Source organism: Rattus norvegicus, chromosome 10 (assembly GCF_021556685.1).
Source record: "Rattus norvegicus strain SHRSP/BbbUtx chromosome 10, alternate assembly SHRSP_T2T, whole genome shotgun sequence".
In the NCBI taxonomy this organism is placed as follows: domain Eukaryota; kingdom Metazoa; phylum Chordata; class Mammalia; order Rodentia; family Muridae; genus Rattus; species Rattus norvegicus.
Genome location: NC_141543.1, coordinates 41750098 through 41773425, shown reverse-complemented (window position 1 = coordinate 41773425; position 23328 = coordinate 41750098). Strand labels below are relative to the sequence as shown.

Here is a 23328-nt window from a genome sequence, read left to right as displayed (position 1 = left end):
GTGCTGTGGGGATACTTGACTAGTGGGCAGAAACGGGACGCTCTGGCATAATGAGCACTACGCCAGGCACTTGCCAGCCAGAAGAGGACCTGGTCCTGTGAAGGGGTACAAGGCTTCCTGCCTCCCAGGGGGCCCGAGACTTTTCAGACTTTAGGCGGGAATGTCTGAGAGAGTGAAGGAAGACAATGCTGTCAGGGTGAACTCTGGGCATTAGAGGTGGGTCGACTGGACATCCCAATAATGTCCACCCAACCATTGGCCATAAACAGGTAGATTTCCTCAGGTGACCTGGAGAGTTGGAGAGCTGGTGAACAAACAAAAAGTCCCTGGGAGACCTTGAGGCATAAATACTCCATTCTGTCCCAAAGCACAGGTAGAGGGAAAATGCATGGGACACACCCCGAGCCCCTTCCAAGTACATGCTGGGGCACAGTTTGGGGACCAGAAGACAGGGAGAGGAGAAGAGGGTTAGAATGCACCAGAAGGCAGAAGTGAGGAAGACAGGGGGCAGAACCAGCATCCCAAAGCATCCCCAAAGGTCCAGCATTGCACACACAGCACACAGCAGCCAGACTGCGTACCACAGGGCAGGGCCTGATGCCCTTCACAAGGCCCGGGGAGCCTGGCGCCCCCTGCTTGCCTCCACATCGAGGTTGTTCCTGTATTAAAGACAAAGGCTTACTCACTTGGAGGAAGTCTGGGTCCAGGCTTTGTGGAAGCAGGACTGGGCTTCTTTACCCTCGCAGCTGTGTGTATGCCCACCGTGCGTGCGTGCGTGCGTGCGTGCGTGCGTTCGTGCGTGCGTGCGTGCATGCGAGAGAGAGAGAGAGAGAGAGAGAGAGAGAGAGAGAGAGAGAGAGAGAGAGAGAGAGAGAGAGAGAATGAATCAGGCCCTCAGGCACCTTCTATCTTTTGTTTGAGACAAGGTGTCAGCCTGGAACTTTGGCATGTAGGCGGGGCTAGCTGGCCAGTGGGCTCCAGAGATTTGACCGTGTCTACCACACCAGCACACATCACCATGCCTAACTTTCCATGTGGGTTCTGGGAATAGAGCTCAGGTTTTCATACATGCAAGGCAAGTGCTTTACTGTTTGAGCCATGCCCTCAGTCCTGGCTGCCTGTGCTTCAGACAGAGTCTCAAGGCAGCTGAGGCCTCAATGTTTCCATCCTCCTGTCTCAAGCTCCTGAGTGCCAGGATTACAAGCTTTCCCCCTTGCATTAATATCCCAGACCCACCTGGAAGGAAGAGAGGAAGGTACAGAGGGTTGAACTCCCTCTGAGTTACAGAGGGAGGCCAGGAAACTGAGCAGAGGTCCCTGATGGGGCCAGTCTGCCTGCTTCTCAAAGCCCTGCCTGGGAGCGAACATCTGGATGGTTTAGTATGGAGACCCAGCTCTTCCATTTGCCTGTCCTTTCTGAGCACCACGGAGAGACCCTGATAGGTAAACCCTTCAGCTTTCTAGAAAACTAGGAACTGAACTGAGAGCTTCACTGCCGGGCTTGGTGTGCTTTCAAGAGCTTTTGCCAGCAGGAAGTGAGACAGGTAAGTGGGGAGTGGGAAAGGAAGGAGCTGCATGCTTACCGAGGGGATTGGGGAAGAGGCTAGGCTGTCAGTGGAAGAGAAGATACAGGAGGGAAAGGTATGAGAGGGGAAAGAGAGACCTAGGGAGGGCAGAGTGGCCTGACTTTCCCAGTGACCGAGGGAGTCCCATCTCACAGTTCAGAGGAAGCCAGACCCCAGTGAGATCTTAGGCACCTATGGTCAGGGCTGGGGAGGAGGGTCCGACACACACTGACTTTGTCCCTGCCAAATCTGTCTGTCTGCTAGGCTTCCCTTCCCTGCCCCTAGCCCCCTCCCAGGGTACCCTCAAATTATTGATGATGCTAGGAAAAACCAGTTCTATTCCTGTCCTGGATTTTCTTCATCCCTACCCAAGGTTGGCCCAAGATGGACCAAGTCATCTCTGCCTTGAGGCTGAGTAAAGAGAAGACAGTAACCTGGGGTGGTAAGTGCTTACTGGCCAGGCCTCCGTCACTACAGACAGCTGCTGATTGGAGTATCAGGACCACAGCACAAGGAGCTGTGATGCTGGCTATGGTACCTACGGCTGGACTACCTGCTGAGACACCTACCACAGGGCATGGCTGGTCAAGGCCTGGTGGGCCTGGCTCTCCCTTCTGGCCTTTCACTCCTTTCCGACCAGGAACTCCTCGCTCCCCCTGTAAAAGGAGGAGACGGTAGGGTGGTTATGGTTGCTGGGCTTGGGACCCCTCCACCACCTCTCAGTGAGATGCCTTAGGGCCCAGCAGCAACCAGAATCTGCAGCTTTAGGCCCAGCCTCCACCTCCCCACCTGCTTGTCCCATCTTCCTCCTCCCTTCCCCCTCACCTTCTCTCCTCGTTCACTTCGGTCGCCTTTCTCTCCCCTGGGTCCAGGGAAACCCTGATGGATGGATGAGAGGTTAAGCCTGAAGTGGGAGCTGAGCCCACTTCTCTGGGACCTGATGCCTCTGCTCCTCTCTCACCCATCATCATCCTTCATCCACACATAACTGGCACCAACTGCCAAGCTCTGGTCGTCAGTTTATGTGCCTGCTGGGTACCAGCTGGGGCCCCCAGCTCTGCTCCTGGCTAGAAACCCCAAGGGGGGCAGAGCTACTGGAGAGGGGCCCTTTCCTCCTGCCATACCCAGACACAGCTGGTCCTGGCCTAGACTTGGCTGGGACAGAGGAAACCCACAGAAGTCATCTGGTCGGCCATCTTCAATGGACTGAGAAAAGGTCACTTGCGCCCTCTGCCCTTGGCTCAGTGCCCTCTACGTTCATCTCTTATTCTAATGTCCAAGCATCCAGTAGGGTGCAGGTTGCAGGCTGGATGCTGGAACAGACAAGGATTTGATGTGTTTCCTCCCATATGTCTCTGGGACAGGCTATGGAGTGGGCATGAAAGTCTTACTCAGGTACAGATGAATGAGTCAGACATGGCAGGACTATAGATAGGCTGTTCTGACAAGGGGTAGGTACCACTGGAATCTTTTGAACAAGGTCACCATCCAGCTGGGTGGAAATGGGCTGGGACTTGGTAGGTAGAGAAAGTGGCAGGGGTCCTAGGTGCCACACTGAGCTCCAGACCTTCTAGGAAGCAGATGAAGCCACTCCAAGCCACAGAGAGCTTTATCCCATTAGCCTTGGACCCAGAACTTGAATGGGGTTCAGCAGGGTTACTATACAGCTCTGTCACATCAGTAGAAGGTGACTCTCCCAGGCACCTGGCTGGTCCCTCTCTTCCTGGCCCATGCTCACCATGGCAATAGCACTCTCTTCTTCTTTTCTTTTTTAAACATTTATTTATTTATTATGTATACATCATACAGCTTTCTGCCTGCATGTATGCAACTACAGGCCAGAAGAGGGCACCAGACCTGATTATAGATGTTTGTGAGCCACCATGTGGTTGCTGGGAATTGAACTCAGGACCTCTGGAAGAGCAGACAGTGCTCTTAACCTCTGAGCCATCTCTCCAGCCCCTAGCACTCTCTTCTTACAGTCTAGGGCACACCCTAGTGGACTAGCAGCCCTGCATCCCAGTCTCCTTCCCTGCCTCATAACCTCTCAAGACTCCTCCTTCCCTCTCATTACTACCTCCAGGGGACAGGGCATAGAGCCTGGTCAGAGGGGAAGCTGTACTCCTATACCCCACGATGGCTCAGGGTTGGCTAACGAGAGCCAAAGAGATTTGCTCTGCACCGCTAGAGGGGGAAGTAAATCTCACTGTATTTGGGTCCAGGAAGCTACTTGTCTGGAGGGGCTGGCTGGACCAGATCTCTGCTGATTTCCACAATTGGAAGGCAAAGACCAGAGAGGGAGAGGGCTGGGTGGTGTTGACATGGCTGTGCCCTGGATACATGTGGTTAATCCCTAGACTTTTAAGTGAGTCATTTTAAGCAAGTTTGAAATATTTCTTTTGTTTAGGTTGTGTTACCAAAGAAGGTCTGATGTGATCAACATCAAGCTAATGCTTCCTGTTGTCTCCTTGTCACAATACCACCCTAACCGAGGTTTCATCACTGTCACAGATGCATTGCAGCAGCCTCCTTACTGTTCTCCTCACCTCCCTTTTACAGCGTATCATTCATCCATCCACCCACTCATCCACCCATCCACCCACTCACTCACCCATCCACCCACTCACTGATCCATCCACCTACCCACCCACTCATCCACTCACCCACCCATCCATCCATCCACCCATCCATCCACTCATCCACCTACCCATCCATCCATCCACTCACCCACTCATCATCCCTCAGCTATCATTCTTGTCCATTAATCCATTTTCACCCATCTATCCATCCATCCATTAATCCATTCCCTGCCATCTCTTCATCATTCTCTCCCTTCAGTCACTATCCATTCATTTCTTCAGCCATCATCCATTGTCTGCCTGTCCATAAGTCTGTCTTTCTGTCCATCCTCTATCATCTGCTAATCCTTAGCTCATCCATCCTTTCTCTACTCATGCATCAAGTTCATCAGTGTTCTGCTGTCCCTTTGTTGTCAGCCTATCATACATCCCCAGAGCACTCCAGGGAATGTCGCTGGATTCTGCACTAAGGACACAGGGGAACCAGCTCGAAGCATCCTCTGGGATGGGCCATGCTTGAGCTAACTTGGTTGAGCTATATGCATGGCAACAACACGAGGGCCCAGGCACTCACAGTGAATCACACAAAACTTACGTCGAGTCCTGGCTCTCCGGGTCGGCCCTGAGGAGAGACATAGAGGGCATGAGGGGCTGGAGATGGGGTGTTAGACACTCAAATGATGGGGAGTTCAGCCCAGTGGCTGGTAACAGGCAAAGGGGCAGGGCAGGATGGTGTCCCTGAGGTACAGTAATTAGTCTAATGGGGTGCAGGGGATGAGTCCCAAAAGCCGAGTGGCATGGTAGGTATGTGGTCACTTTGGGCAGTGCCCCCAAGGCAAGGTGAGTACCTTCTCTCCTTTGGTTCCGGGCAACCCAATAAGGCCTGGTGGGCCAACTGGTCCCTGGGTGGAAGAGGAGAGGGTTAGCAGGCATGGTGGGCATAGGATGCCATGTCTCTGGGATAAACAAAGCTCATGACACTCACAGGCAGACCGTGAGGGCCTCTCTCACCCGATGCACCCTTTTCTCCCTTGGCTCCATCCAGGCCCTGGAAACGAGGAGGGAAATTAGTTAGGGGAAGGGTGGGAGAGACAGGTCAGGAGAGCTTGGGTCTGTGTGGAGACTGAGGTGTGCAAGGCAGGTGGAAGCGAGATGGGCTCCAGGCTGACAGGCCTAGCCCCAGCTTTCTCCCTTCTTTCACAAACAGGGCGGGCATGGCCCTGATGGCTGTGGTCACCACCATGCCACAGAGGCACTTTGACTACCACCAGCTCCTGGAAGGCCAGCCTTGGACCAGGACTGTCAGCAGATGTCTCTTCAAACAATAATGTGTTGAAGCTTATGCTGCAGGATATTTGATCACATTGTGAGCCCCAAGATTGTGTTATTTACTGAAAAAAAAAAAAAACAAAAAACCTGGGGTTGGGGATTTAGCTCAGTGGTAGAGCGCTTGCCTAGCCCTGGGTTCAGTCCCCAGCTCCGGAAAAAAAAACAAAAACAAAAACCAACAACAACAACAACAAAAAACTGTAGTTGTGGTGTGGTTCAGCCCTCACACACACCTTTATTCCAAGAGGATTCTGCATGAATGTTGGAAACAGGATTCAGTAGGGTCAACCATAGGTCAAGATTGGAGCAAACAATCAGTTGACAGGAAGTGTTAGGATACCAGAGAGAGTAAGAGGAAGTCAAGAGAGCAGATAGAGATGCACAGGAAGAAGGGAGGGGCGTTCAGTGTGAAGGGGTTTTTTTTGAGAGGGGCATTCCTGGTGGGACATGAGTTGGGTGGTGTCTCTGCCTCTCTGAGCTAGCAGACTTTCACCTCAACAGTTGACTCCCCAGTCTTCCTTGGTAAAGTCGAACGATTGAGATTTTGTTAAAAAACAAACTTGGGACAAGATAGAATCAGAGGCAGTGCCTGTCTGCTGCACCAGGTCAGGGTTCTATGACAGAGTCCTCCACAGGGCCTGTGAGCTGGGGCGGGAGAGAGTGGATCGTGTCTGAGGAGAGCTGAGGCAGGCTGGGTTTCCACCGTTTGCCTCTCCTGGGGCAGGCACGTGGCTCAGTGCACTTGAGGTTTTGATTTAAGAGACGAGGGTAAGACGAGGCCAAGACAGTGGACAGAGAAGATGCAGATGTACCTGGGCAAGAGCTGGGGACGGGGAAGGAATGGGGGCAGAGGAAGGTGGGGAGATGGGCTGCAGGAAAAGGGAGGCAGTTAGGGTGCCTAGGCGAAGGGAGAAGGAAAGGACGGAGGCCCAAACATGGAGTGTGGCTGCTCTGGGAACATTGTCGAGGGCCCTGGGAATGTATGGGCTGTACAGTGCCTCACTCTGTCCAGCAGTAAACTTTGTGAACGAGCAGGGTCTCTGCACTCACCTTGGGACCCTGGATCCCCTGAAGGCCCTGAAAGAGGAGAGAGCTGTGTGACTGAGAGAAAACTTTAAGGCCAAAACCTTGAATCAGGCTGGTCACTGGCTCCTGTGGCTCTGACGGGAGCTCTGCTCTTTTGACCTTAGGTGCCCTGCAGCCCCCATGGAGAAGCCTTTCCTCCCCTGGACCACCACCCCCAGCCACTCCCCACTTGGTATCCCAGTTGCTTTAGGTTAAACTGTTCTTACCATGGGGCCGGGGGGCCCAGGAGGACCGGGGGGCCCTGGCTCCACTATGATCTGGGCCTGGGGAGGGTTTGAAATGGGTTAATTACCCTGTGTCCGTAACCTCTCATCTGCTCATCGCCCCGAGATCCCCACAGGCTTGCAAGCATCCTGAGCCCCTGGACAGGGCTCCTTCCTGCCCTCCAGAAGGGCACAACATGGGGTCTCAGCTGCAAGTGCAGTGAAGGACACAGTCTGAGGCTACATCACTCCCCCTATTTCCAACTGTTCTTTGTTGACTCAGGACAGGTGGCTCCTCTGTAACCAAGGCTCAGCAACCCCACTCCCCAAGGAGCCCCCAGCCTCAGTTTCCCCTTACCAGGCTCTCCTGTAGATGGTCAGATGCTGACTCTCCCTTTTCTCCCTTGGGACCATCGGCACCCTACAGGGCAGAGCAGGCAGTGAGCTTTTCTTGTTCATCCTAAGGTCACCTCCCTCCCTGTGTGCTCAGTCACCCCTTCCCCGCCCCCCACCTCAGCACCCGGTCTTCTAGAAGGGCAGTCAGTGCCCTTAACCACTGAGCCATCTCTCCAGCCCTTCCTTTTTCCCTCCCGTAAAATAATTTTACTTCCCAACACAGTAAACATATATATCCAAATATCCTTGCACATCTATGCACAAATAATTTTTATGTCACACCTGCCTTGAGAGCTAAAGTGTAGTAAAAAGCTGTCTTGGCTGCGATATGCAATGTCTGATTGGCTAACGTTCGTCCCCGAGGCTTTTCTAATGAGGCCCCGGGGTGATAGAAATGTTAAGGTCAGTGGTGGTACTTATTGCCAACTGCTGACCAGTTCTGTGCTGTCACTGGGACTGGAAAGTTGATTCCGTGTTAGCAGTGGGGGAACTGGGAGCTGGGGAGATTCAGTTGCTGTGCTGTTGGACTCCAGGGCTGAGAGGTGGGGCAGGTCAGGCCACTTAGTTATCCAGCTAAGTGGTTCCTGCCTGGCTGGGCCTCCCTACCTCACCTGCAGGGCTCCCTGTGGGCCTGTGAAAGTTCTTTTTCGGCTGAGGTGGTAGAGGCTGCAGGACATTCGGGCGAGAACCCTCCACCCTGCTAACATTCAGCCAGTCCCTGTCCAACTACCTACCGGAAGACCTGACAGGCCCATCTCTCCTGTTTCCCCTTTGGGCCCAGCTGGTCCAGGCTCTCCTGGGTCTCCTTTTGGTCCTTTGGGACCCTGAAAGTCACCAGAAAAAGGAATTAGTGGACACTGGTGGGCATTCTCCTCTCCCCGACCCCTGTGGGCCCTTGAACGTCACAGGTCTGACCTCATAACCACAGGGCAGCTCACAGCTGTCACAAGATCTGACACCTCACAGAGACATAATACATGCAGGGAATTGGTTGAGTGATGGAGTGCTGTCACTTAAAGCAAACTAACATGTTCGTTGGTTCATTCATTCATTCATTCATTTTTTCTTTCTTTCTATCTCTTCCTGTCTCCACCCTCTCGCTCTTTCTGTAGTCAAGGATAACCTTAAATTCCCGATTCTTCTACTTCCACTCTCTTAATGCAGGGATTACCGTGTGTGCCAGCACGCCTAACCTTATACTCTTTTTTTTTTTTTCTTTTTTTTGCTTGTAAGTCTTCACCTCTAGCCCAGGTAGCTGGGAACAGGGCTGAATGCAGCAGGGACTATGGGGGACACTCCACCTCTGCTTCCCTGCATGCTTGGGGCAGCTTGTGAAGACGGAGGTGTTCCTTCTGGGATCCTCGGGAGGCCAACTTTTTGACTTTTCATTTTTCATTAAACGTTTCATTTACTTCTATTTTATGTGTGTGGCTGTTTTGCTTACATTTATGTCTGTGACCCACATGGGTGCAGTGCCTGCAGAGGCCAGAAGAGGGAGTTGGATCCTCTGGGACTGGAGTTACAGTCGGTTGTGAGCCTCTAAGTGGGGGCTGGGAACCAAACTCAGGTCCTCTGCAAAAGCGGCAAGAGCTGTTAACCACTGAGCCATCTCTCCAGTGCCTTGTTGTTTGTTTGGTAGTGCTGGCCTTGAACTCATGGTCTCATGCATGCTAGGCAAGCGCTCCACTCTGGAGCTACCCCTCTCCCCCCATACCACTGCCCTCATGAGGCCAGCTCTGTGCTCATGTGTCAGGAGCTTTGAGTGACAACACTCCTTCACTCAACCAATTACCTGCACGTATCATGCCTTTGTGAGGGTGTCAGATCTTATGACAGGCGTGAGCTTCCATGTGTTTGCCGAGATTTGAACCTGGGTCCTCTAGAACAGTCAGTGTTCTTAACCACCGAGCCTTCTCTCCAGCCTGCAACTAATTATAGCCTGTCCAAGATGTGCCTCCTCTTAGGGACCCAGCAGTAAAGATACATCCATATATACTGAGTGACACCTGGGGAGATGCTCGTTGAGGTCTATGTAGGAACACACACACACACACACACACACACACACACACACACACACACACACACAGAGTACAACATTGACAGAGGAATGAAAGGCTCAGAGACCTTCTCTCCATCGATTCCTGGAGCACCAGGCAATCCAAGTTCACCCTGTAAGGGAACAAATGGCAAAATGGAATTGTCAGTAACAGTCAGTGGGTTAGTGGCCCAAGGTGGGGACTGCTGTCTCCCTGGTCAGCTCATAGATGCTGGGGTTGGGTCCCTGCAGATGGGCTTCCAGGAAGGTGTCTGTTGTCTCCCTCTGTGTGTTCAGCCTGCAGGGCAACTGGAGCTGGTGGCTGTCACTGCAGGCTGGGGCACTACTTAAGATTAGGACTGAAGGGTTCAGTGACTTGTTCTAGGTCACAGACTCCAGGGACGCTAGTGTCAGAACCAGACCCCACCCAGCCTGGGGTCTTTGTCTTGAGACAAGGTGTGATGAACAGGTATAAACCACAGAGTGGTTGTGTGCATCTGGGTCACTGTATGTCCTAAGGGGTCCATCGCTCAGTTTCAGGCTCTTTCCTCAAGAGTGGTAGCTAGGGGGTTGGGGATTTAGTTCAGTGGTAGAGCGCTTGCCTAGCAAGCGCAAGGCCCGGGGTTTGGTCCTCAGCTCCGGGGAAAAAAAAAAGAGCGGTAGCTAGGGTCTAAAGGGATGTGATCTGTTTAGGAAGGGGCAGGACCCTTCTCTGAACCTCATAAGCTGGGCGAGGATGACAGGATGAAATTAAGGGTTCATATGACAAAGAGAAGAGGCAGGACTTAGAAATGAGTACTTAAGGGTCCCAACACTGACCTTGGCTCCAGGGATCCCTGGTGGCCCAGGAGCTCCCTGTGGTCCGGGAGGACCCTGTGTGCAAAAGATTAAGCCAGTTATGGTTGGACAAGCCCCTCCATGGCCCACCAAGCCTTCCCACCTCAGGTCTGGGTCCCTAGCAGCTTGCTTCCCACCCAGTCATACCAGCTCTTACAACAGGCAGCTTGGTTTGGCCTTCAAGTCTACAGAAAGGCCAGCAAAAGGGCATTGGCCATGGGAGAAGATGCTGGTGCCCACGGCTGGAAGTCCCTATGCCCTCACGGAAGTTCTCTCTCTCTTTTTCTTTTTTCTTTTTTCTTTTTTTCGGAGCTGGGGACTGAACCCAGGGCCTTGTGCTTGCTAGGCAAGCGCTCTACCACTGAGCTAAATCCCCAACCCCGGAAGTTCTCTTATGTATAAAACTCTCCTGCCTAAGATTTGGCAGGGCCCCTCCTTGTCCTTCAAAATAAGTCTCTTACTGGTGTTCAGCCCAAAGATGCAACCCAAACAATGGCTTGGTCCTGCCAGCTCTGCTGTGAATTCTCTGACCATCTGGCCCTGTTGTCTGCTGCCTGCTGTCCCAGAAGTTCCCCAGGCACATAGGTAGAGGACTGTCCACACTGTCTCAAGTTCTGAACTCATTCCTAAGCTCTTGTACCAACACACTCACTCATGCCCTCGCCCAGAGGCCACACCATTCCCAGCTCCTCCAAGCCAGTCCCCTTGTTGATGTCCCCTTGTTGATGTCTCCATTGTGATGTCTCTAGACTTATTACCTCTCCCCATTCTGTCTTCTTTAGGTCCAAACCCAGCACTCATGTCCCTGGTGGGCTCCCTTTCTCAAGCTCTCCCCACACTAATGCTCACACACTTAAACAGCAATACACTGCTGTTTTGACATCTTCATCCTGAACCAACTATAGCTCCCATTGCCTGTGATATTGAGTCCTCTACCCACTCTGGTACTCACATCTACCTCCTCATACTCAGAAGGATTCCACTACATGTGTCCCATGAGTCTGGGGCATACCATGCACCTCAGACCCGTATCACACCACAGCACACCACAGCACATCACACCATGCCATGCAGGCCAGCACAGGCCATAGTTACCATCAACTTGTACTTCCCGGAGGCCTGTGGGAGGTAACTGGGATTGACACTTCGGCAGAGTCAGGCACCAATGCCCACTTCAGTCTCTGATGACTACTTAACCCCGCCCCATATTCCTCCTTGAACTCAAGAGCAGTTAGCGCTCATCTCTTTCTGAACTGGTGTCAAGAGACCACATAGACCCTGAGGCTCCTTGGTTAGGCTTGTCCTTTTTTTTTTCCCCTCACGGTAATTATTAGAAGCCCTAGTCCCAACAGGGGTGCCTGGGAAACCCCTAGAGACACTGTTGGGTTTGGAGAGAGTGCTTTCCTTTTTTGGTTTGGCCCATGGGAAGCTCAGAGCTTTGTGAGTCACATTCACAGAAGGTCTCTCAATCCTGTGTGGATCTCCACACAGGACCAACATACAGATTAGGTGCCTGATGAAACTGAGATTTCTGTGCTAAACTATACTTGGTCCCATAAGTAAGACACAGAGTGAGCTATCGCTTCCTAAGGAACAGACATAAAGCGAGCATCCAGGGCCCACCAGGAACACTCTTACCTTCAGGGCATCTAAGATCCTGCCATCATAGTCGATTACCACCGTGTCACCTTGTTCTCCCTTGAGGCCTGGGGGACCCTGAGGCAGGAGAGGAAGAGCTGCATCATAGGTGACACGTAAGCTATCTCTGTCACATTCATGCCACGGGTATGCCTGTGCACCATGTTCTCATAGCATGTTGTTCCTCAGGGGTCAGCTCTGCATAGCATGCAGGCCATGTGAAGAACGTGGCCAGGTGCCTGGGGACAACAGAAGAGGCCCAGTTCTCAGGGACTCACTGTGTATCCCTGTTTGTTTTGGAACTAGCAATGTAGACCAAGCTGTTCTCCAACTCAGAGATCCTCCTGCCTCTGCCTCCCAAGTGCTTGGATTAAAGGTGTGGGCCACCACCTCTGAATAGTTCCTGAGACTTTTAGATGTGTCCAAATGAAAGAACCCAAAGCCGCCCCAACTCCCTGTCCTGTCAGACACTGTGGTGACCGAGGAGGCTGGGTCTACCTTGTTTACTGAGTCAGGGTCTCCTCATTAATCCCAGAGTGCACTGATACAGTTAGTCTTGCAGGCCAGCTTAATCTGATGATCCCCTGTCTCCACCTTCCATGGAATTAAGTGTTGACCACCACACCCACCCACTTGGTTGTCACACTTGCTTGGTTAAATTCCTTAATTGAGCTGTGTCCCCAGCTCCCTGAGGATAGGAGGTGTGTGATAGCCTAAGAACCCATAGCCAAGGATGCAGTGCCAGAGTCAGCATAAAGACATGCCCACGTGAGGCAGGTCAGCTCTCCAGGGAATGCCAGGGACATGAAAAGGGAGAGAGAGCAGTAGAGAGACTAAACTTGTGTCCTATGGATGTGGTACCTGTCAATAATAAGTCTGATGGCCTGTAACTTAGGCAGGAAAAAGGAGATGGAACCCCCAGGAGGCAGAAAGGATTCTGCCAGGTACGGGAGTTGTCCAGGTAGGAGTGGTTAGACAGACTCGAGGCGCCTGAGCACAGGTAACCAGCCACGTGGCAGAACGTAGATCAGAATAAATGGGTTAATTTAAGTTATGAGCTCGTCAGAGACGAGCATAGCTATACGGCTAAGGTATTTGAAAATCTATTTTGAGTCTGAGCCTTATTTCTGGGAGCATGGGTCTGAGAGGAAGAGACAGACCTAACTTCTACAGGGAGCCCCTTACTCTTCCTGGCTTCCATTCAAATCCTGATGGCTGACATCTGGGAGTTTTCACTACAGCAGATCAGATCATCTGCAAAAGGACTGTATCCTTCTTGAGAAATATCACAGACTGGATTGTTAAAAACTGCGGCTGAACTATACCCCAAGTCCAACCTCCTTGGGCATGTACATGTCAAGGAATCCTTCGATCAATGTTTTATCTTTCCTAACTCCCCTCTCCAGCTGCAAGTCTTCAGCGTACAAGAAAAGGTCTCTTCAAGGCCAGACTTTTGTGGATAATGAAACAATATTCAGGCACACGGTTTCCCTAATGTCTGAGCTTTAGGTAGCTTTAAAGTTTCTGATCACATATACAGCTGGACCCCTTTGGTGCCTCCCTCTCTTATTGCCTCCATCTGACTCCCTTCAAGTAGACATTTTTCTGCTTCATGAACAAACTTACTAACTTTCCTTTGCTCTTGGGGCTGGATCACAACCACCTGTGACTCCAGCTCCAGGGGATCTGATGCCCTCTTCTGGCCTCTGCAGGTACTGCATTCACATAAACAAAACGTATGTGTGTGTGTGTCTACATACACATACACACACATATACACATATATATGTATATATATACATATAAGTATACATAATTAAAGAATAACATCTGCAGAGGATGTCAACGACCAGGATGTACCTCAGTAGAGTCCCCCACGCTCTGAGGGGGGCTCCTTAGGCTCCGCTGTTAGCGGCATTGAATTACATTTCTAGGTGCTGGTGACACATATGGGTTGGTTACAAAAGACCCAGGTAGGTGCTGGAGAGATGGTTCAGCCGTTAAGAGCATTTGCATTACGTGCAGAGGGCTAGGAAGGCAAGGTCATCCAAAAGCAGGCAAGTCATGCCTAACGATAAACCAAAGACCAATGTTTGACTATGCAAAGAAGATTCTAGACATCGCTGTCTTTAGCCACACCAGAAGAGGGCATCGGATCCCATTACAGATGGCTGTGAGCCACCACGTGGTTGCTGGGAACTGAACTCAGGACCTCTGGAAGAGCAGCCAGTGCTTTTAACTGCTGAGCCATCTCTCCAGCCCTATGAAAAAAGTTTAAATTGCCACAAAAATGAAGGAACAAGATGCCTAGGGCTTGTTGTTTCACCATTCCTCTGGGACCCCTGTTGGGTACAAAGGGCTCTGACAGTACTCAGGGTCCCACCCGTGTGGCCAAAAGGGGTGTTGCTTACCCGGGGCCCTATGGCTCCATCCGTGCCTGGGTGACCGGGCTCCCCCTGTGGAAATACACAGATACCTTCTGGTGTGTGTGACTCTTAGACCCTCTTCCCCAGAGTCCAGAGTCCGTGTGCCCCACAGGGCCTCATGGTCTATGCATACAAACATCCTTTCACACTCTGTAACAGTGGGGATTTTGAGATCCAGGAGCCCAAAACGACATGACGCCTTAGCCCAGAGCTGGACCTGAATTAGACCTGGCTAACTGATCCATGGCCACTCACCCTCAGACTACCCTGCTTGTGATTCAAAGGAGATCCCTGAGACAGGCCCTTCTGGGACTCTCTAAAAGTGCAAATTAAGAGATAACCCCCTCCACCCCCAGACTGGGTGACAGTGTCAATTGGGGCCTTTCAGGTACTGGGCGGAGCTTAGTGATATCACCTTCAGTCCAGGGGCACCGTCTACTCCAGTCTCTCCTTGGGGCCCCACATCTCCTGGCTCACCCTGAAATGAGAAATTATCAGTGAACACAGGCAGAGGTGCTAGCCTGGGGCAGCTGCGCCTTATGATCAGGACTCTGGTGACCTTGGTCCTTCTGGGCAAGGGGATGGAGACAAGGTTCTCTTCAACCCCAGGGGGATTTAAGACCATGAACATGCCACAAATCTGGGGTAGCTCAAGAGACCTTGTGTGTGTGCATGTGCGCGTGTGCATGTGCATGTGTGTGTGTGTGTGCGCGCACAAGTGCACACGTGTGTGTGTGGAAGTTGGGGGAAATCTCTGAGGGTCACTTCTTAGGCACCATCAAGATGTCTGTCTGTCTGTCCACTCATCTATCTATCATCTATCATGTATCTATCAATGAATTATCTATCTAGCTATCATCTGTCTGTCTGTCTATCTATCTATCATCTATCTATCTATCTATCTATCTATCTATCTATCTATCTATCTATCATTCTTTTGAGACAGGGTTTCTCTGTGTAGCCCTTGCCTTCCTTAAGTTCACTTTGTAGACCAGGCTGGCCTTGAACTCACATAGATCTGTCTGTTTCTGCCTCCTGGTTGCTGGGATTAAAGTCATGCACCACCACCCTTAAATGTTCTTTTTAAAAATGTATTTTTATTTTATGTTCATTGGTGTTTTGCCTGCATGTATGTATGTGTGGAGGTGTCAGATCTTGGAGTTATAGACAGTTGTGAGTTGCCATGTGCATGCTGGGAAATGAAGCGGAGTTGTCTGGGAGACCAGTCAATGCTCTTAACCTTGAGATATCTCTCCAGCCTAATACATTTTTTTTTTTAAATTTAGCTTTTTTTCGAGACAGGGTTTCACTATGTAGCTCTGGTTGTTCTGGAACTCGCTTTGGAGGCCGAGATGTCCTGGAACTTACAGAGCTCCATCTGCCTCTGCCTTTGGAGTGCTGGATTTAAAGACATGCACCACTACGTCCAGCCACCCTTTTAAAAATGTTTGTTCTGGGGATCAAATTCATGTCCTTGTGTTTGCTGTCTCTTCAGTCTCTTTGTTTGTTTGTTTATTTCGTTTTTATTTGAGTCAGAGTCTTACTCTTTAGTTCTGCCTGGCCTTGAACTCAGGTCCTCCTGCCTCGGCCTTTTGAGCACTGAGATTATGGGTGTGCACCACCATGCTTGGGCCAAGAGACATTTGGAGGCAGGCTGGCTAGGACTTGGGAGCTGTGGCAAAGGGTTTGAGGAACAAGGTGTGCAGATAGCAGCATCTTGTTCCCAGCTTGGCACTAGGCAGGGGATGGAAGGCCTAAGGTAGGAACCAAGGGGACTTAGGGTGAGGGGAGACATGGCCTGAATGAGATGCCAAGCTCCTGGCAAGGCACCCAGGGTCCACTGCTTTCCCCCCTCTGGCCCGCCCTGAGAATCTGCCCAGAGCCCCATGGTGTCAAAGGGCCAGGATAGGGGCATCTCTAGGTAGATGACATTTGGGGGGTGGATGGTGGAGACTTTGAGGAGGAGGGTATATACTTACCTTGGGCCCTGGGGGTCCAGGGAGTCCTGGCTGGCTGGGTATCCCATCATCCCCCTGAGGAGATAACAGCTGAGGCTGAAGGCATCCCACATGGACATGCTGGCCACACTTTTGAGTGGTCCAGCTGGCTCCTACCTGTTCTAGAACTGCTGGTTCAGGCACTCGTGACAATTATTCCCCATACTGAACCCTCTAAGGCAGGGTCTGAGTCAGATCCATCTCAGTCCCTATGGTAGCCTAGAGCCAGTTTCAGTGGGTTTCTGCAGACACAGGGGGTGGACAAGTGAATGGGAGCAAATCCACTCATCCAACAAACAGCCAGTGAGCATCTCCTAGGGACCAGAGCACACACGGTCCCTGCTGCACGGAGCAAGAGAGAAATAAGCAGAAGGTACTGTGCCTGAAGTGCTGAGGTGCTGAGGGAACTGTGGGGAATGCGGTGGAGAGAGACTTGGGACATCCTTCTGCCGCATGGGACATGCTTGCTGAGATGTGGATGGGGACAAGGTAGCCAGCTTGGCATAAAGCAGGATATTTGTCGGTGTTTGGTTTTCAATTTTACATGCTCAGTGATCCAGAATACTGACTAAACAGACCCAGGCCAAACCCAACGTCTCAGGTGGGTCTAGGGTGAGCCTGGAGTTTGCTTTCCTCTTCCTCCCTCCTCCCTTCCCTCATCCTCCCCCTTCCCTTCTTTCCTTTCTCTCCCTCCCCCTTTCCTTTCTTTTGAGATAGGACTTTATGTAGCCCAGGCTGGTTTGTAACTCACTATGTAGCCAAGGATAACCCTACTGCCCGTGCTTTCTGAAGGCAAGGATTAGGGATGTGTGCCCAGTTTATGCTGTGCTGTGGGTTAGGTATTCTGCCACTGGAGCCATTTCCCTAGCAACCAGAGTTTGCATTTCTGACATCAATGACAGATGCCATCGATGCTGGCCCCAGGACCACACTCGAAGTACCATGGTCAAGCTCTGAACAGAACACGGGCATGATGAAGGGAGAGAATGAGTGAATCTGGCTTCAGGGAGACACAGGACAGGGCCTCACCACAGTGAGAGCCTGGGTCTGGGGGAAAAGGGGAAGCCCTGTCCTGTCCTTGTCCAGAGCTCCTGCCCTTCCCTCCAGCCACAGGGGGCTCTCACCTTCTTTCCAGGAGTGCCAGGTTCTCCCTGCAGACAAAACAGAATGAGGCGTGAGGGAGTGGTCAGTGCTCTGGGAGCGTGGCCAGCAGACTGCTGCCCCTTCTGGTGTAAGTGGCACCAATGGCCTTAGCCTGCCTTGGTCCAGGACCCCTGGGGGGGCTTAGACATACGCCCACAAGGAGTCAGTCAGCCATGATTCTTCCTCTGAGCTTGGGGGAAGTGCCACTGTTCTTTAAGATGGGGAGGAGGCAATCCCCAGCTCCAGATGGGTGTTGGAGTTTAACAGGCTTGGTGACTGAAGTCCTTTACCTACCCTCAGTCCAGCGACCCTCGGTCCTGCACAGCACTCAGGTTTCCTTCCTACCCCAGGCACTGCCTAAGCCCGAGGAGGGAACCCTGGCATGGGGAGGAACTTCAGAAACTAAGGTGGCTGGAGACATCTGACCACACCACACCGGAAGCTGCAAGGCTTCTCTCATAATTGTCACAGCCAAGAAGTAACGAAGAGGCCCCGTGATAGGTGGATAGAACGCAAATGGATGTTAGATAGTGGAGCATCTGCCAGGACAAGAAGCAGAGAGCAAGGCAGGTGTGGGGGGTGGAGGGGAAGACCATTGATTGCTCCAGCGCCAATTTGAAAGCACTGAGCCCTGAAGTAAAGGTTTGTCCAGCCTGCATTGTGGAGCAGAAGACGACACCAGGATCAGCAGCTGCCAGGGGCTGGGGCGGAGGACAGGCGAGGGGGGAAGACGTGTGTGTGAGTGTGTGTGTGTGTGTGTGTCTGTGTGTCTGTGGTGCAGTACATGCATGTGGCCCTGCACATGCAGGGTAGCAGATGTCTTACTCTATTGCTCTCTGATTTTTTTTTTCTCTTTGATTTTTCTTTTTCTTTTTGCCTTGAGACAGTGTATCTTGAAGCTTGCTTCATCTATGCTGGTCAGAAAGCTTTTGAGATCCACCTGTCTCTGCCTCCCAATGCTGGAGTTGCGGACATAGACAGACACGCCTGGCTTTTTACTTAGGTGCTGGGAATTCACACTTAGGTTCTCATGCCATCTCCAGCCCCCCAGCAAAGGGGATTTTTAAGGCAATGAAATCATCATCAGACATGTTACCATGCGAGTCATTACACATCCGTCCCGCTACGCACTGGGCATCCTCCCGTGAACTGTGGGCTTTGGGGGGACAATGTGTCAATGTAATTTCCTTAACAGAGACACATTTTCTGCTCTGACAGGAGATGCAGACATCAAGGGAAGCTACACATCTGAGGAGTGGAGGTGGGGTGTGGGCTGGCAGGAGTGTGTGTGGGCTGCACAAGAGAGCTCCATGCCTTTCCCTCAGTTTTGCTGTGAACTTAAAACTACATAGAAAGTAAGGTTTTTAAAAAAAAAACAAACAGAGCAAGGTGGTGGCGCAGCTTCTAATCCCAGCATTTGGGAGGCAGAGGGAGATGGATCTCTGAGTTCGAGGCCAGCCTGGTCCACAGTGAGTCCCAGGACAGCCAGGAGTACACAGACCAACCCTGTCTCAAACCATCACTACCGGGGCTGGAGAAATGGCTCAGCGGTTAAGAGCACTGACTGCTCTTCCAGAGGTCCTGAGTTCGATTCCCGGCAACCACATGGTGGCTCACAACCATCTGTAATGGGATGCTCTCTTCTGAAGTGTCTGAAGAGAACTACAGTGTACTAACATATAAATAAAATAAATAAATCTAAACAAAGAAGAGGGTTCAAACCATCACCACCACCGCCACCATCTCCATCACTACTACCACCACCGTCAACAAAACAAACACAAAACTAAAACAAACAAAAGTCAACCTCCCCCAAACCCCAAACAACTGCCCCCGCAAAACAGCCAAGGTGTCCTGTGATTAACCCTCAGTCTAGTGTGAAGTCCAGGCAGAAAGGATCTGCCATCGCCCTACAGATGCAGTGCTCCATGTCCCCTAACCTCACTGCCTCAGTTTCACTGGGGGAGGTCGAGAGAGGAAGGTGGGGAGTGAGGCCAAGAAGCAGGAGGAGTGCTGAGCACACACCTTGGGTCCTGGAGGTCCCATGGGGCCCTGGAACAAGAGGAGAAAAGGTGTTAGACAGGGTGGGGGGTTGGGGAGCGGGAGGCAGGAAGGTCAGAGTTCAAGGTTATCCTTGGCTGTGTATTGAACTTGGGACCATGAGACCATGTCTCAAAAAACCCAATTCTTGGGACCCGCACACTGGGAGACAACCAATTCTTCCAAATTGTCCTCTGACTTCCGCGTTGGTGTTTTGTGTGTGTGTGCGCCCATACACATATACACACATGCGTGTACACACACACACACAGAGACACACACACAGACACACATTTAAAGTACAAAAACTCAACCCCCCAAATAAAACAAGGAAAACAAAAATAAGACCCAAAATAAAAAGAAAACCCAATCCCAAACAATAGAACATCTTCCCCAAAAAGCCAAAAGAAAAAAAGGAATGAAATCCAAAAACTTGGATACGCTGCAAGGAAACTGTGCTATAAGGGGTGGGGATGGAGTGGGGTGTGGGGTGTGGGTGTTGGATGGGGGAGTCATTCTGTAAGTTGTGCACGAGGCCTGAGAGACGGCTCAGTAGTAAGGACACTGAGCCTTCCAGATGCTCCTGGGTCTGTCTTGCCATTTTCCTTTTATCAAGAGTGACACCACATCTCAGAGGGAGAGGGATGTGTGGCTAGAAGCGGGTTGTTCAGCCAAGTTCTAGGACAGACTCCTGTGCCTTGAGCAGTTTCTGTGTCACGGCTCCAAAGGTGACAGGTGAATTACAGACTCTCTCCCAGGAAGGTGAGGTTCTAGGACTCTGTCCAGGCTGGGGACTTGGCTCATACACATCCTGGTTGTGGGCAGAGGGATGTGCCCACAAGTGCCGAATTATGCATGAACACCTACATAACTCTAGTGTGAGTGCATGAGGGTTTGTCTTGTCACCTTGATTAGATTCTTGTTGTCACCATGGAAACACACATCTGGCGTCTAGGAGGGCATTTCCAGAAAGGTTTTACTGAACAGGGATGATCCGTTAAGAGTGGGCAACACCAGGCACTGGGGTCCTGGGCTGTATAAAACAAGGGGTTAAAAAGTAAATAAAGGGCTAGAGAGGTTGCTCACTGGTTAAGAGCACTGGCTGCTCTTCCAGAGGTCCTGAGTTCAATTCCCAGCGATGGCTCACCACCTTCTATAATGGGATCTGGTGCTCTCTTCTGGTGTGTCTGAAGAGAGTGACAGTTTACTCACACACGTAAAATAAATAAAAAATCTTTTTAAAGATGGTGATTGGGAACCAACATTCATAACTCTGCTTTCTGATAGATACAATGTGACCAGCTGCTCTGTGTGCCTGTTGCTACGCCTTCCCCACTGTGATGGACTGTTCCCTCAACTGAGACCCCAGAATCAATCCTCGAGTCACTTTTGCTAAGTATTTTGTCATAGCAACGAGGAAAGTGGCTATTACAGTGGGAAAGAGGCTTCCATCTCTGGGAGCCACATCCCAGAGCCCTAGCCTTGCAAACACCCTGGACACTCACCATTTCGCCATCTTGTCCAGACTCTCCTCTGGGACCCTAAGGAAGTATGTGAAAATATCAGTGAGCCGAATCTCATGCCAGGGCATAGGCAAGGGCTCTAAGTTGAACATTCAATTCACCTTCTTACAATCCTGAGAAGTGGTTTATTGTTCCCACTTCACAGAGGAGAAGGTTGAGGCTTTGGGAGTTATGGACCTAATGTGACAATGGGTGGATGAGCCAGTTAAGAGGATGTATCCCGATAGGAGCCTATGGTGGTAGCCTGGTAGAGGTGTGGACTCTGGACTGGAGGGAAGAACAGGTTGGAGTCTTGGGGTTAGAATGAGAGAACTGGCCTCACATGGCCTTAGGAAGAAACTGAGGCTCATTAGTTAGTATTGAGGGAGAGGGAGCAGAGAGAGGAGTGGGGGTTAGTGAAGAATCATAGTTAAAGGACAAACCCGTGGGTCTCTGGGTCACAGTTGGGGTGAGAATTTGGACTCAGCTTGCAACTCAACGTTAGGGTCCATGGGCCTTTTAGTGTCAGACTTGGGTTTCAGGTCAGGCTCAGGGTTAGAGTCTGGATAAGAGTTAGGTGGGGGTGTGGGACAGGATTTGAGGTCAGGGTCATGATTAGGACTTGGATGCAGATCTGTGCTAGACTTAAAAGGTTGGTTGTATGAGGATCTGAGTTAGGGCTGGGCTGTGGATGGGCTTGAGGCTAGAGTTGGAGCTAGGCTGAGTGTGAACACTGGATGGTGGCTGGGGTTGGGCCTGCTAGGAATAATGCTGGTTCGGAGTTGGCTCTGGGGACCAGGGTTCAGAGTGCATCAATGTAGGACCATCTCTGGGAGGCCCCAGCTCCATGCTTTCTCTTACCTCTGGGCCTTGAGCTCCTCGGGGACCATCTTTCCCAGTGTCACCAGGAGGGCCCCGGGCCCCAGGTGGCCCAGGAGGCCCAGGTGGTCCTGCAGCTCCATCTTGCCCTTGGGCTCCCTGAAAGACACATGGTTCGACCTGAGCCTGAGGGTGAAGGTGAGGGTGAGGGGTTCTAGCTTCCAGAGATGAGTTTCTTAGGTAGGCAGCCCCTGTGCCTTCCTCTTTCCACAGGCAGGCACAAAGGGTGACAAGTCTTTGATATTGGGCTCTGGCAGGAGGGGACCTTGGTGGCACAGACCCAGCAGGACCTTGTTGCCAGCTTCTCGCGTCGGAAGCCTGGATCTGTTGTCAGAAGGAGAGCTGACATGTGCTGAGTGTGTGAGGCCGAGGATCTTCTACAGGAACTTCCTGGTCGGTCTCTCTCGTTGGCAGACATCCTGGTATTGTTTTATGCTTCACCTGAACAACCACATGCCCTCATGAATTCGCAGCAGCTTTCTGTGTAATTGCCCGAACGGAAGCTCTCAAAATGTCCTCCCACACTGCAGAGGCTAAGCTACTGTCACGTTATGGCATGCCACTCACTCAGCCATAAACAAGCAAACCAACAGGAACAGGCAAAGCTCAGCACCTGGGAGGCGGAGGCAGGAGGATTATTGTAAACTTAAGGTCACCCTGAATTACAGAATGAGTTCCAGGCTAGGACTGGCTACAAAATGAGATATTGTCTTAAAAATAAAAACAGAGCTGAGCATAGTCATTGTGTACAGTGATCCTAGCGCATCACTCAGTGGGCAGAGATAGGAGGGTCAGGAGGTCAGGTACATTTGAGGCCAGCCTGGGCTACATGAGATCCTGCCACAGAAAATCCAAATGAGGGCCAGCAAGATGGCTGGATTGTAAAAGCTCTTGCTCCAGAGTCTGACCACCCTAGTTCCATCCCCAGCACCCACAGATCGGAGGAGACAACCAGGTCCTCTGACCTCCACAATTGTTCTGGGATGTGTGTGAGTCCACACACACTTATACGCACATACACGAATACTACATGTTATTTTAAAAAACCCTCAAACTGTAAAATTCAAACCAAAACAAAGGAAAACAAAAACTAGAACACCCCTCCAACTGAAAAAAAATTAATTTCTGATAGATCAAAAAACTTTGACACTGCAGGGAAACTGAATGGCAAAAATACTCCCTCAAAGTTATACATGGGCCCAGAGAGACGGCTTGGCAGTGAAGAGCACTTACTGCTCTTGCAGACGTCCCAGACACAACTGCCTCTAACTGCCTCTAACTCCGGTTCCAGGGGATCTGACGTGCTCTGGCCTCTGCAGACACTGTACACATCAATCATGCAGATGCATGCATGTGCGCACACACACACACATACACAAATATTAAATACATCTTACAAGTTATTTGAAAAGTTAAACATCATGTGATTTCACATGCCTGAAATTATTGAATGGAAAGTTAAACATTGAAATTAGTGGTCGCCATGGGCCAGGGATGAGAGAGGGAGGAGATCCTTCCGAAGACGGGAGAGCATGGCAGTGGGAGGGATCTCTGTGCAGTGGTCACATGAGTCCCTATATGTTAACACTCTATAGAAAAAAACATACCTGCATACACACACGCACACATACACACACTTACTCATACACACATTCGTGCACACTCATACAC

General features: G+C 51.1%; 1 protein-coding gene and 1 long non-coding RNA gene across 3 annotated transcripts in view; one reads left to right on the top strand and one right to left on the bottom strand.

Annotated features, from left to right (window-relative positions):
* Positions 1–23328, bottom strand: part of Col23a1 (collagen type XXIII alpha 1 chain) — a 290407-nt gene that overhangs the window by 4538 nt on the left and 262541 nt on the right. For both annotated transcript variants that reach the window (XM_087572662.1, NM_181636.2), the window contains 19 exon segments: positions 21640–21756; positions 20782–20817; positions 19262–19288; positions 17218–17244; positions 16076–16129; positions 14512–14574; positions 14082–14126; positions 11671–11748; positions 10015–10068; positions 9285–9329; positions 7892–7981; positions 7120–7182; positions 6765–6821; positions 6523–6549; positions 5129–5191; positions 4992–5045; positions 4739–4765; positions 2390–2443; positions 2134–2220 (listed from right to left, as the gene is read on the bottom strand). In XM_087572662.1, coding sequence (XP_087428788.1) covers positions 2134–2220; positions 2390–2443; positions 4739–4765; positions 4992–5045; positions 5129–5191; positions 6523–6549; positions 6765–6821; positions 7120–7182; positions 7892–7981; positions 9285–9329; positions 10015–10068; positions 11671–11748; positions 14082–14126; positions 14512–14574; positions 16076–16129; positions 17218–17244; positions 19262–19288; positions 20782–20817; positions 21640–21756 — 1068 coding nt within the window.
* On the top strand, positions 2587–8560 carry LOC148002855 (uncharacterized). The gene is made up of 3 exons (XR_015631586.1): positions 2587–2780; positions 5351–5509; positions 8391–8560. It is a non-coding gene; the product is annotated as an uncharacterized LOC148002855 (long non-coding RNA).